At 38.0% G+C, this 13,907-nt stretch overlaps 1 protein-coding gene across 1 annotated transcript in view; it reads right to left on the bottom strand.

Annotated features, from left to right (window-relative positions):
* Positions 1 to 315: 315 nt before the first annotated feature.
* The window catches only part of LOC140463465 (regulator of G-protein signaling 10-like), a 35,470-nt gene continuing 21,878 nt past the window's right edge, over positions 316 to 13,907 (bottom strand). Inside the window, exons 3-5 of the mRNA XM_072557446.1 lie at positions 13,635 to 13,721; positions 6,440 to 6,583; positions 316 to 681 (exon numbers count right to left, since the gene is read on the bottom strand). Of these exons, the coding sequence (XP_072413547.1) occupies positions 532 to 681; positions 6,440 to 6,583; positions 13,635 to 13,721 (381 nt within the window). The 3' untranslated portion in view covers positions 316 to 531. The remainder of the gene's footprint in view (positions 682 to 6,439; positions 6,584 to 13,634; positions 13,722 to 13,907) is intronic.

The following is a 13,907-nucleotide window of genomic DNA, read 5'->3' on the forward strand; positions in this document are numbered from 1 at the left end:
GATGAACTTAGATTTCTCCAGTTTCCTCATTTCCCCTCCCCCCACCTTGTCTCAGTCTCAACCCTCAAACTCAGCACCACCTTCCTAGCCTGCAATCTTCTTCCTGACCTCTCTCCCCCCTACTCCGGCCTATCACCCTCACCTTAACCTCCTTCCACCTATCGCATTTCCAACGCCCCTCCCCCAAGTCCCTACCCCCTACCTTTTATCTTAGCCTGCTTGGCACACTCTCCTCATTCCTGAAGAAGGGCACATGCCCGAAACGTCGATTCTCCTGCTCCTTGGATGCTGCCTGACCTGCTGCGCTTTTCCAGCAACACATTTTCAGCTCTGATCTCCAGCATCTGCAGTCCTCTCTCCCTGTGTTGACATGTATCCTACCGGAGAATACTCAGTACCATCATTTACAGAGATTACATGCATGCTTTTCTCCAACACAGTCAACACTTAACCAATAGGCATCATTACAGTCCATTAGCAAGTAAAGCTAAGAAAGCACACAGTTGTTATGAAGCTAGTCCACAAGTTTAGTTATCGATTATAAATCCTGGATGCCCTCTTCGGTACAGTTTCATCAGAATCTAGGGAAGTCTTTCCACTTTCTTCCAGTTGCTTGACTTGCTGGCATAAATCAGATTTCAGAAAACGATTGTAACTGTCATATTTCATAAGAGTAAATATCTGAAAGATAAAAACGTAACGTGTCAAACAATGATGCAATCAAACAGCAGCACTTTTATCATCTATGAAACTATGTGATTCATTGAAGTGAAAGCTACTTAAAGTAGAAATTATATTGCTTCATGTATACTTCTTAAAAACTCAATTCCAAATTAGAAAAAAACAACTGATGCTCAACTGTTCAATTACAGCATTGCCACGTGATGGCACTGATCTCTTCCAATCTTTACTAAAGTCTGTGCTCCGTGGATCCTCAGAGAAACATAGGGTTAACTTGTGGGGGGAACCTGCCATCTTCAAGAGTAAACAATATGTCTACACAGGTAAAAACAATAACTGCAGATGCTGAAAACCAAATACTAGATTAGTGGTGCTGGAAGAGCACAGCAGTTCAGGCAGCATCCAAGGAGCAGCGAAATCGACGTTTCGGGCAAAAGCCCAATATGTCTACACAGTCTCCTTTAAACTGTAATGGCACAGAATTGCTATTTTCAAAAGTGGCTGAATTGAAGAACATTTTCTCATTCCAATGTATATTTCTTTTACATTCTTTCCTATCACCAAACAGGTGGTGACATTCTGCACTTTCAGTTCGTCATTATATTTTGACGTAGAAGTTTTCATGTTTTACAAAATAATTATTTGAAGGGCAAGATTAAAAAAAAAGAACAACCTTAGGATGGGCAGAGAAAATTACCAAAAATAAGAGATAGAATAAAGGAATTAATTGTATGACAGACTGAGCCATGGATTTATAGCCATTTAAAAAAACCTGAACAGGCTAAAATATAGATTACTTCCAGAAAAGCAGAAACTAGACCCTCAGAATAGGAAAGAAAAATAGCAAAATGGCTCCTTTATTTAGACCACATTAATGGGAACTGCAGAAGTATTATAACTTTTTAAAAAATATTCTGATCATTAGTTCCTAAATCATTGGGTTAAAAATGTAAATATATTGTGAAATGAAGCACAGAATCATGATTGAGTGCTCAAAACTTCATGCAATAATGGTGACACTAACTGAAATACATGAGACAAACATGAGAAAACAACAAGGAACACACAATGGAAGTAGAAACAAAAACAGAAATTTCTGGAATAAGTCAGCAGGTCTGGCAGCAGCTGTGGAGAGAAATCAGAGTTAACATTTTGAGTCCAGTGACCCTTCTTCAGAAGGTGTTCAGAATCATGCATTGGAGCAGAATGTTGTGGTCATACCCATCAAAAACAGCAGGCAAATCAAGAAGGGGGTTATCTAGAAGATCATGTGACTTTGGTTAAGCACTATTTCTGTACAGCAACAGGGACAGAACCAGGATTCAAAAGAGGAGTTCCAAGAAAGATAAATATAATTAGGGAGTGGGGAGTAATAACAGGTTCAAAGATTTTGCCTAGAAAAAACAGGCTCTTGATAAGAGGTAAAATCACAGTAAGGGAAGAGGGGAACTTAGAGAAAGTTTATTCTGGTATGAAGTAGCAGAGGCAGCTGAATATGTTATGATTTATATAATGAAAAGGTTCAGGAGTTGTTGCCCTTGTTGTTGGAGGTTAGAATGAAAGAGGCATGGTAGTTTCAGAATAGAGTCAGTTCTGAAGAGAAACCAGGTTATCTTTGCTTTCTTGGATGGTCTTTGAGCTGTGGTCAGTTTTAGTGATTGAAAGCATAGCTGATACTGCTTTAAGTGATCTAACTAGATATTTTTCCTTTACTCATTCAGAGGATGTAGACATTACTGGCTATACCAAGATATATTGCCAACTGCCCAGGGAATAGTTTAGAGTCAACCATAATCCTATGGGTCTAAAGTCAGATATAGGCCAGACCAGGGAAGAATGACAAATTTACTTCCTTAAACCATGTTGTGTACCCGATGGATTTTTATGATAATCAACAGCAGTTACAGAGTTTCCATTAGACAGCTTTTTAATTTCAGATATCGACTGAATTTGAATTGCTCCATCTGCCATGGCAGGATTCAAACTTATGCCCCCAGAGCATTAGCCTGACTTTCTGGATTGCTAGATAATTGACTCCCCACTTATCTTGAACTAAAAGGCAACGGGTTTGTCCATGTGGATATACCAGGGACAAAATAGGATGAGAAACAGTAGTACAAGGAACAAAAATCACAACTGTTCATCACCATCTCAACAAGTTTACAACTGCCTAGATGTCATATTGAAGGCTCACAAATTAGACAGGAAGAAATTTGAGAGTACAGATGTGAGTGAGTTGGGGGAGGAGTTTTTAATACAGGGCAAGTTACAGAAAGAAGAAGTCGGCTTAGACGTGGGGGATGATAGGAAAAATAGAAGGAGAGCAATACAAAAGATTGATCAGAGTTTGCCTCATCAGTGATAGTAACAATAAGTCGCTCTGCAAATGGGTAGGGGATTTTAAATGGACAGAAAATTTTCAGGAGGAAGGGAAGGTACTGTAAACACAAAGGTGAGGGCGCAAGATGGCTTGAGGCTATTGGAGAGTTGAAGTGATTGAAATCATAGATAATAAGTTGCTCAGTGGACAGACTGAAAGGAAGAAAGCCATGAGGGTATGTGTGAGAAATTTGAAGAAATATTTGATGGGTGGTAGAGGATATTATGCCAATATAAATGTCTACAATATATAATCATTACATGGATGGCAAGAGCTTTAGAAGTAATTAATAGTGGTCTATTAGGTGAATTTACTGACTCAGAGTTGGACGCATTTGTGCTGCACCAAGAGAAACTTAATTCCAACCTACAGACTACAATTCTTTTCAAAACATTTGGAAGAATTGTTTTGAAGGATCTGGATGTGGAGATTTCCCTCTTCGATATAATGTTTTCAGTTGAAATAAAATATTTTGCACAAGGCACCACTGGAGCCAAGTGCTCCGTTTGCTTGCAGATTGCTGACATGGGAAAAGGAATTTTAAATCCTGAAACTGACTTCATTGTTATCAACACTAGATCACCTCTCAACACAAAATATTTCAACTGTAATTCAGTATATATCAACATTGCAGTTGACAGCACTGCCTAAAAAGTACAATAGCCTTTGAAAGAATTTGCATGTTGAATAAATAAGCTTTTAAAAATATGTAACCTGACTTCAATTTCTTAGCTATTTCACTTTTAATTCACGCAAATAATATAATTGACTGGATTATTGGCTGGAAAAGTCAATATATGCATAAACACTGCCCTGTGAGGAGAGTTTTTTTTCTGGTTTTAACTCATTCATGGGATGTGGATGTTGCTGGCTGGCCAGCATTTAAGGCCTGTTCCTAGTTGTCCTTGAGAAGGTGGTGATGAACTGCTTTCTTGAACCACTGCAGTCCATATACTATGGGTTAACCCACAATGATTGTAGGGAGGAAATACCAGTATTTTGAGAATGCCAAAGTGAAGGAATGGTGATATATTTCTATGTCAAGGTGCTGAGTCTTTTTGAGGGGAACGTGCCACTGGTGATGGTCGTATTTGTGTGCTGTCCTTGTCCTTATAGATGGAAATGGTCCCGGGTTTGGAGAGTGCTGTCTAAGAAGCTGTGGTGAATTTCTGCCGTGCATCTTGTAGATAGCACACGCTGCTGCTACTGAGCATCAATGGAGGAGGGAGTGGCTGCTTGTGGATGTGGAGCCAATTAAGTGGGCTGCTTTATCCTGAATGGTGTCAAACTTCTTGAGTGTAGTTAGAGCTGCACCCATCCAGACAAATGGGTATTGGTTTGACTGAGCCTGTATGCATTAGAGTTTACAAGGATGAGAGGGTATCTATTTGAAAAATATAAAATTCTAACAGGGCTGGGCAGACTAGGCTAAGTACTCAGTGCAGGACAATAAATTAAACAGAAGGACACTTAGTCCCCCAAACACAAAAACAGTATGGTTTAGAATGGTTATAAAATTAAGTTTGATCCTCCAAATACACAGCTCTTAAGAGTTCAGTTCCACTGCCATACACAGACACCAGATACCAGACTGGTCAGACTGGTCCTTTACGATATTTTGAAGTAGTTATGTCTCTTCACCATTGGTCTTTCTGTGCCTCATATGTTTCCATTACCAAAAGGACAAAGGACTGATATTTACTGCAATTATATTATATAGCAATTATATTTCAACTGAAAACATTAAATCGAAGAGGGAAATCTCCACATCCAGATCCTTCTGAAAACCAAATGTTTTGAAAAGAATTGCAGTCTGTAGGTTGGAGTTAAGGTTCTCTTGGTGCAACACAAATGAGTCCAGCTCTGAGTCTGTAAATTCTCCTAGTAGACCACTATTAATTGCTTCTAAAGCTCTTGCCATCCATGTAATGATTATATATTGTAGACATTTATATTGGCATAATAACCTCTACCACCCATCAAATATTTCTCACACATACCCTCATGGCTTTCTTCCTTTCAGTCTGTGCACTGAGCAACTTATTATTAACAAAGGGAAAAAAAAGACTCTAAATTATCACCCATAAAAAGGTAAGTGAAATTGTAAGTGTACTTATCCATGTTTTTTGAGATACAATAAAAGTAGTCCATTTGAAGGGCTTAATGTGAGGAACATATGACTGTCACTTTGATGGCAGTTTATAAATAATCAAAACTGGGTGTGCAAGTGTAAAGCCTGACTAGGTATGTTAAAAGTGCTGTTTTTATGTAACTACAATCTATACATATCTCAGGTACAATGCAAGCATGAAGAGAAATTTGTTTAAATATTTGTATAAACTTCCACTATAAACAAATGATAACTGAGGTCAATGCAATTAAAATGAGAAAACAAAATACATACCAGAGCAGAATTAAACACTATCAGACATATGATTTTAAAATATAAATGTTACAATCTTGATACTTGACTTTTTAAAAAAAAAATTAACTGAAACCAAAAGAATGTATAAAATGTGTAGTTCAAACACACAGAACTATTGGTGCTAAGCAAAATAGCATTGATCATGGTGTTTGAAATTAATATGCAAAATTGAAGTTTCCAAAACGGATGTCAAAGGATGGTAGTCACATTCTGTGAAATTGACCTCTGATTAATGGGGCAGAGTTTTTGGTTTTAATGACTTTGTTCCTTACATTAAAAAAAATTATTACATTAGGAAAAAAAAAAGAGTCAGCTACGCGTGTTTAAACTGAAATAACTGGCATTTTGTTTTGGTCTTTATATGCTTTTGTTATAGGGATGAGCTGTGATGTGGGACAAGAGGTTGAAAGAGACCAGTCAAGGAATACAAAGCAGCCTGTAGGGATTAGGCAAAAATAAAACATTGGGCAAAGTAAGAATCCAGAAGTGGCCATGAGATTTTGGGAGAAAATAATAGAGAAAGTAAGCAGAGAATCTTCTCTACAGTGCCTTTTCATTTTTCATTATCAGCCTTTCATCAAACCACTGAATGTAATGGTATACGCAACTGCTCCTCTTGGCATTCTGTGACAAATGCCTGTCCACAGACTTAGAGACTGTTCAGGCTTATTTCTGATAAGTGCCTGATCCTTGTGCTGAATCCAAACCCAGAATCCAAAGCATCTGGGCAACCGGTCTTTAACCATTTATAATATTATAATCAATACCTATACAACAACTATTAACATAAGCATATAGCAATCAACTGACAAAACAGCCAGAAATTGAAAAACAGTCAATTTGCTTTTCAACCTTCGCATTGCAATTAAATAGTTTGAGGTAGACATAACTGTTATTGCAATAAACACTTTCAAAAGTTATCTATCCACAAAAATGAACATGAAATATTTTACCTGGTCTTGCAGTTTCTGAAACATGAATGGATGTGGTTGCGCCAACATGCTCTCACTGATTCGAGACTGTCCCTCAACATTTACCTGTGTTGCGGCCTTACTGCACAGAAAGGTTTTGTAGATTTGTTGTGCCTTACCGTGAAGCTTCATCAATAGAACAAATAGTATTCAAGGAATTAATATATAAGGTTTAGACCTAAAATAACTAATACAAGTAATTAGAATAATAGCTAAAATGCATACATGTTCAACATGTTATCCCTACAATATAGTATAATACCATACTTTCATTATTCTAGATTTGGAGATGCCGGTGTTGGATTGGGGTGTACAAAGTTAAAAATCACACAACACCAGGTTATAGTCAAACAGGTTTAATTGGAAGCACACTAGCTTTCGGAGCGATGCTCCTTCATCAGGTGATAGTGGAGGGCTCGATCGTAACACAGAATTTATAGCAAAGATTTACAGTGTGATGTAACTGAAATTATACATTGAAAAATTGATTGTCTGTAAAGCCTTTCATCTGTTAGAATACAGTGATAGTTTCACTTCTTTCATGTGCAAATCACAAAACTTATTTTTTAAAAGTTGCATTCTTGGGTTAGCTGTTAACAATGGTGATGGCTAAACAATATTTTGAAGGTGTTAGTCCCCTGTGTTCTCTGTCTATGACCTGATGTTTAGATTGATTCTAATCTAAATAGTCAGATAACAGAGTTTTACATAAATTCATGCAATTTTTGAGCTCAGAGTTCGACATGAATGTATGCAGTTTTTGAGCAAAGTGCAATTTAACTCTGCAAGTACAAATTCACCCCACAAAATATATGTGTGCATGTGGGTCTTTGTCTGTCTGTGTGTGTGTATCTGTCTGGGGTGGGGGTTGTGAGTGTGAGAAAGTGTGTGTGTGTGTGTGTGTGTGTGTGTGTATAGGTGTAGTGAGTGCAGAGTGTCTTATGTGTGAGTGTGGGAGTGTGTGTGTCTATAAGGGTGTGTGTGGTGTCTGTGTGCGCGTCTGTGTGTACCTGTGTCCGTGTGTATGTGAGAGTATGTGTGTGTAGGAATAGGTGTGTGTAGGAATAGGTGTGTGTAGGAATAGGTGTGTGTAGGAATAGGTGTGTGTAGGAATAGGTGTGTGTAGGAATAGGTGTGTGTAGGAATAGGTGTGTGTAGGAATAGGTGTGTGTAGGAATAGGTGTGTGTAGGAATAGGTGTGTGTAGGAATAGGTGTGTGTAGGAATAGGTGTGTGTAGGAATAGGTGTGTGTAGGAATAGGTGTGTGTAGGAATAGGTGTGTGTAGTGCAATGGTGATCACCTGTAATGTGACATGAACCCAAGGTCCCGTTGAGGCCCTCCCTATGGGTACCGAACTTAGCTATCAGCCTCTGCTCGGCCAGCCTGGCCATGCAGAGGCTGATAGCTAAGTTCGGTACCCATAGGGAGGGCCTCAACTGGGACCTTGGGTTCATGTCACATTACAGGTGATCACCATTGCACTACACACACACACAGATATTCCTATACACACGGACACAGGTACACACAGAGGTGCACACAGACACCCACACACACCCTTATAACACACACACTCCCTCACAGACTTAAGACACTCTGCACTCACTACACCTACACACACACACACACTTTCTCACACTCACAACCCCCACCCCAGACAGATACACGCACACAGACAAAGACCCACATGCACACATATATTTTGTGGGGTGAATTTGTACTTGCAGAGTTAAATTGCACTTTGCTCAAAAACTGCATGAATTTATGTAAAACTCTGTTATCTCACTATTTAGATTAGAATCAATCTAAACATCAGGTCATAGACAGAGAACACAGGGGACTAACACCTTCAACATATTGTCTAGCTATCACCATTGTTAACGGCTAACCCGAGAATGCAACTTTTAAAAAAAGGTTTTGTGATTTACACATGAAAGAAGTGAAACTATCACTGTATTCTAACAGATGAAAGGCTTCACAGACAATCAATTTTTCAATGTATAATTTCAGTTACATCACACTACAAATTTTTGCTATAAATTCTGTGTTATGATCGAGCCCTCCACTATCACCTGATGAAGGAGCGTCGCTCCGAAGGCGAGTGTGCTTCCAATTAAACCTGTTGGACTATAACCTGGTGTTGTGTGATTTTTAACTTCATTATTCTAGTTTTATATTATTTTATTTTGTACATTTTGGTGAGGTTGAGACATGAAGTTTCTATCTTATTAAGCAAAGGTAACAGAATCAAATTGTTCTATGAAGAGGTTAAAGAAAAATCTAATTTATTTTAATTGCAATCATCTAAAATTAAAGATAGAATATCAAGTATATAATTAGGAATTTGGGTTTTTACATATAATAAATGGTTGCTTCATGAATGTGTGTCAAGGAGACCACAAAAGACTGTACATTTGAATCTGTTTATGGAAATTGACTTATAATAACTTACTGAGTGGCAATTGTGATACATTTTTAGGATGACGGCTACAGATTTACAGAGTTCAGCATAATTGGAGATGCAGAAATACTCAGGTTCTTTGCAAACAAGTATACAATCTCAAAAAAAGAGATAAATTCAAAGATGTGAGGATGTAGATTACGTGTGGAAAACTTCGTCCAGCAACATTTTAGGGGGCAAAAAGTGAAAATCATAGTGCTGTCCTATAGGACAGAAATGAAGAATTGGTACTGTGGAGGGTTAATACACAAAACATATTTCCTCCCAGTATTTGCTGGAATAGGCACAAACAACCACACTGGAAAATTCCAAATAAAGTTAGTGTTAGATATAAATAAGACATCCTAGACAAAAGAAAACCCCACAAAATTAATAAAGCTTCAGCAACAGATGATATCTACTGCTAAGCGGGACAAGGGAAGAAATCTGTGAAGAACCGATTCCTGGCAGTGAGTCTAAGTTGAATAGTGCCAATTTTCCAAAAAAGAAGAGTGATTCTTCACCCTTATAAACTTATTTGTTGTACTCCGCACAGTAACAGAACTAATCAAAGTAAAACTGAAGTATTTGGTGGCTGTCAGTGATAGTGACCTATATAAACAGTACTGATCTAGCAAGCAGAAGCTACATCAGAAGAGGAAACGTAGACCTGATCAATCCTGTTACTTTTGACAAAGTGATCCCAAGCGGTTGTTAAGAATACATAATGTGGTGTGCCACAACATAAAAAAGATTTGACAAGCTTCATTATGAAATGCCACTGGTTTAGCTCAAAGTAATTCTGTAGACAATTTGGGAATGGATACAAATTTTGGAACAATAGAAAGCATTAAGTCAGGTTGGGGTTAAAATGTTGAATGCGGTGCACCAGAATCAATGCTAGGACTCTACTACTCTTCCTAACTTGAACCTTTAATTTCATAAATCCTTGTTCAGATAAAAGAATAGGGATTACATATCAAAGTTTGCTAACAAGTGGGAAAGTATGCTGTGAGGAAACATGCAGACACTGCAATGGGAAATAGGGTAAATAATTGGAAATAAGATAGCAGATACAGGTGAATGTGAGATTTTACGCTTTGATGGAAAACTAGAAAATGCATGTAAGTTTGCTTGCTGAACTGGAAGGTTTGTTTTCGAAATGAACCTTCCAGTTCAGCAAGCAAACTTACATCTAGAACCATAACTTGAGCTACAAACCTTTTCAAAACTTGCTATCTGAATGCCTTTTTTAAAATGGTGAAATACTTTTTTGTAAATGTTCAGGGAGATTTGGGTACCCTTGTGCAGGAAGCACGACAAGAGCATGCATCCCAACAATGAGCAGTTGGGAAGGCAAATGTATATTGCCATTTTTGCAAGTTATTTGGAGTGAAAAACAAGGGATTTATGTTATAATTAAAGAAGGCCTCAATAAGACCACCCCTGGAGTACTTTGCATGGGTTTAGTCTCTTTAACTCAGGAAGGACTATGTATCTTGAAGGTGGCAAAGGTTCACTAGATTGAATCATGTAATTACCATGTTGTCTTATTAGGAGAGATTTGGTCAAAAAAACTGCTTACTCGCTAGAGTTTGGAAGAATAAAAGGTGATCTAATTGAACTGAGAAACTCTAAAGGGGTTTTAATAGGGTAGATTCTAAGAGGGAATTTGCCATAATCTAGAACGGTGGACATTGCTGATTTTGAGACTATCATTTAGCGTTGAGAAGGAGGAGAAATTTCCATTCAGAGGATTGTGAATCTTTGAAATTCTCTAACCCACAGGACTGTTGATGCTCAATTGTTCAGTACATTAAAGCTTAGGATAGATAGATTTTTGATCCTAGGGCAATCAGGGAATGTGGGAATTGAACAGGAAAGTGGAATGGAGGTCAATCGATCAGTATCATAGGAACAGGTAATCTGGTCATTATCTCACTGATTTTTGTGTGAACTTGCCATGTTTAGATTAGATTCCCTACAGTGTGGAAATAGGCCCTTCAGCACAACAAGTCCACACCAACTCTCCGAAGAGTAACCCACCCAGACCCATTCCCCTACTTACCCTGACTAATGCACCTAACACTATAGGCAATTTAGCATGGCAAATTCACCTACCTGTACATCTTTTGCATTTTGCATTGTGGGCGGAAATGGGAGCACCCGGAGGAAACCCATGCAGACACAGAGAGAATGTGCAAACTCCACACAGACAGTCGCCCAAGGTGGGAATTGAACCTGGGCCCCTGGCGCTGTGAAGCAGCAATCCTAACCACTGGACCACTGTGTCGCCTCATGTCATCTGTAATTTGGCAGTCACTTTTCTTACATAAAGACAGTGACCACTAGACAAAACTTTAACTGGCTAGGTGCATTAAGACATGTGGTGGTCATTCAAAGTGCTATACAAATGGAAGCCTTTCTGTTTTCTTTTCATCGTTGTACTATGTTACTGAAATATGAAAACAGACAGGAAAAATTTGGGCTTTTTAAAATCTAGAAAGAAGTAAACATCATTTATAAGCAAATGGCATAGAAAATGTTGATTCAGAAAATTATGCCAAAATAGATTGTAAAAATAGGTCAAGGGAATATGGGTTGAATATAGTAATTGAAATCAATTCTAAATCAGCATTTATGTTTTTCAAATTAAAAGTGATCAACATACGACACAGGCACGACACCTGGGCAGTAGAGTGGAGATGAAAACTAGAATTATTTCTTTCTCTAATTGGTAATTCTGGAAAAAAGCACTAAAATAAACCAAGACACCTTCCTCACCCATATATAACTCATGAATCAAAAACTAATATCAGACTAGTCCTCTGAGTTTACTGCATGAGTTTGATTTGAAAATTATACAGGACTTCTCGTGTTTACAAAGTTTGGGATGTTGGATAGAACTTTAGTTCGACCACCTTTGGAATATTCCATACAGTTCTGGTCACCACATTACCAGAAAGATATGGAGGCTTTGGAAAGGGTACAGAGACAGTTTACCAGGATGTTTCCTGAAGGAGTGATTGGACAAACTTAGTTTGTTTCCACTCAAACATCGACGGATGAGAGGTGACCTGATAGAAACTTATGAGAGGCATGAACAAAATGGATAGTCAGAATCTTTCCCCCAGGGTAGAAATGTCAATTACAAGAGGACATAGGTTTAAAGTAAAAAGGGGGCAAGTTTAAAGGAGATGGGAGGGGTAAGTTTTCCTTTTACAGAAGGTGGCAAGTGCCTGGAATGCACTGCCACAGGAGGTGGTGGAGGCATACACAATAGCAACATTTAAGAGGTATTTTGAATAGACAGGGATTAGAGGAACACAGACCGTGCAAAGGCAAAAATGTTTTAAGTTTAGAAAGACATCAAGTGTCAGCACAATTGCCGAAGGGCCTATATTGCTATATTGTTTTTGTTCACATGCGGGAATAGCAGGTTTCACTTTTTTTCATGAGCAAACTCTCATTGTTGTTTTCCTTTCATATCCTGCCTCAATCCCTACCTACAACACTTTGTGCCCCACAGTGTAATGCAAATTTCTCTAGCTTTCCTCAGTGAGTCTTTGGCATTTCTGACTAAAGTCAATATAATGCCAAAGCACAAGCAGTTACGTGCTGTGTGTCCATTCCCAGGCAGTATTAAATGGTGCTTGTGCAATTACTGGAATTTAAAACTGATCAGCCTCAAAGTTTATACAGTAAAATATTTATCATGCCTTGGTAAATCTTCCCCGCTGGGACACAGACTTTACATTTCAGATTTTGTGGAGGGTATTGAGTTTCAGCAAGCCTGAGTTCAAGGATGAAATTTAAGAAATAAGAAGCCAAAAAATATATTGATATCTAACAGTAGCAATAATACAAACAGACCTTGGGCTTTTGAGTCATGAAAGAAGTTGTACAAAAATGGGAATGATATATCAAATACTCTCTGTCCTCAGGGAAGAGGAGCAGAGACTTCCCAGGGATACCACTACCACATACTATGAAGGACTGCACAATCAGACCTGAGGATTCTATTACAAAAAGATGAGGTTGCTTGCGGATAACAAAGAGTCCAGGTATATTAAGGAATAGCGTGGTGGTCTATCACTTTAGGGTACATTGCATTGCCCTTATATAATCCTCAGAGTAAGCTCCTGATTCCATCTGGGCTACTGCCCAGAGATACCAGATGAAGGTGAAGCATTTTGTTCCACACAGAAGAAATGAGTCGAAGTTGCTTTGATATGCTACAATGACTCAAATGCAACACAGAGATGGTCTCTTGATCAGTGAGTACTTGGTGAAGGTCAATGAGCAAGGAATAACTAATAGTGAGGAAATCTCAAGTAGTTAAATAGCATGTTTCCTGGAATAAATGAATGCAGTCAGTCATATGAATTCCCCATGAATAAAATGGAGATCAGTTCCAAGGAGTACTAAATTGGGATTAAAAAAGAAGGATATTTGCTTTCTGGAACCTTTGAAGTATCATAAATGGTTAAAAATTCTATATTCATGATACAATAAACACTATTCGAAAATCCACTTAATTCTGGAAATGCAAAACATATAGGCCAGCTTTATGTTATTATTGTAACTTGCTCAGTTACAAATACTGCAAACATAACTTTTGAATAATATTTTTACAACAAAACCAATTGAAGACATTATGTAGGGTTACACCTCCACAAAACAGTAACAGTAAAAAACTATGAATCCATCAATAAAGCCAAATGAAAAACATTTACCAGCTGTTTGTCTTGAATATTCTTGAACTCCTCACATGCCAACCAGAATAAAACATTTTCCTCACTAAATTCGCGCCTTAAAAAATCCTGTGAAGAGAGAAAAAATGTTATTATCTACCCTGCTAAGAGGTACTGAGAACTAAACAGGATTAGGAGTAAAACTTAGTTCACAACGGAGAGTTAGGTGTTAATGTCAATGTGACCAGTTTTTAATTGTCTGATCATTATAATGGCTAACAAGTGTAATCCCATGGCCCTGTTCTCCAATCCATA

The sequence above is a fragment of the Chiloscyllium punctatum genome, chromosome 38 (assembly GCF_047496795.1).
Source record: "Chiloscyllium punctatum isolate Juve2018m chromosome 38, sChiPun1.3, whole genome shotgun sequence".
Taxonomy (NCBI): domain Eukaryota; kingdom Metazoa; phylum Chordata; class Chondrichthyes; order Orectolobiformes; family Hemiscylliidae; genus Chiloscyllium; species Chiloscyllium punctatum.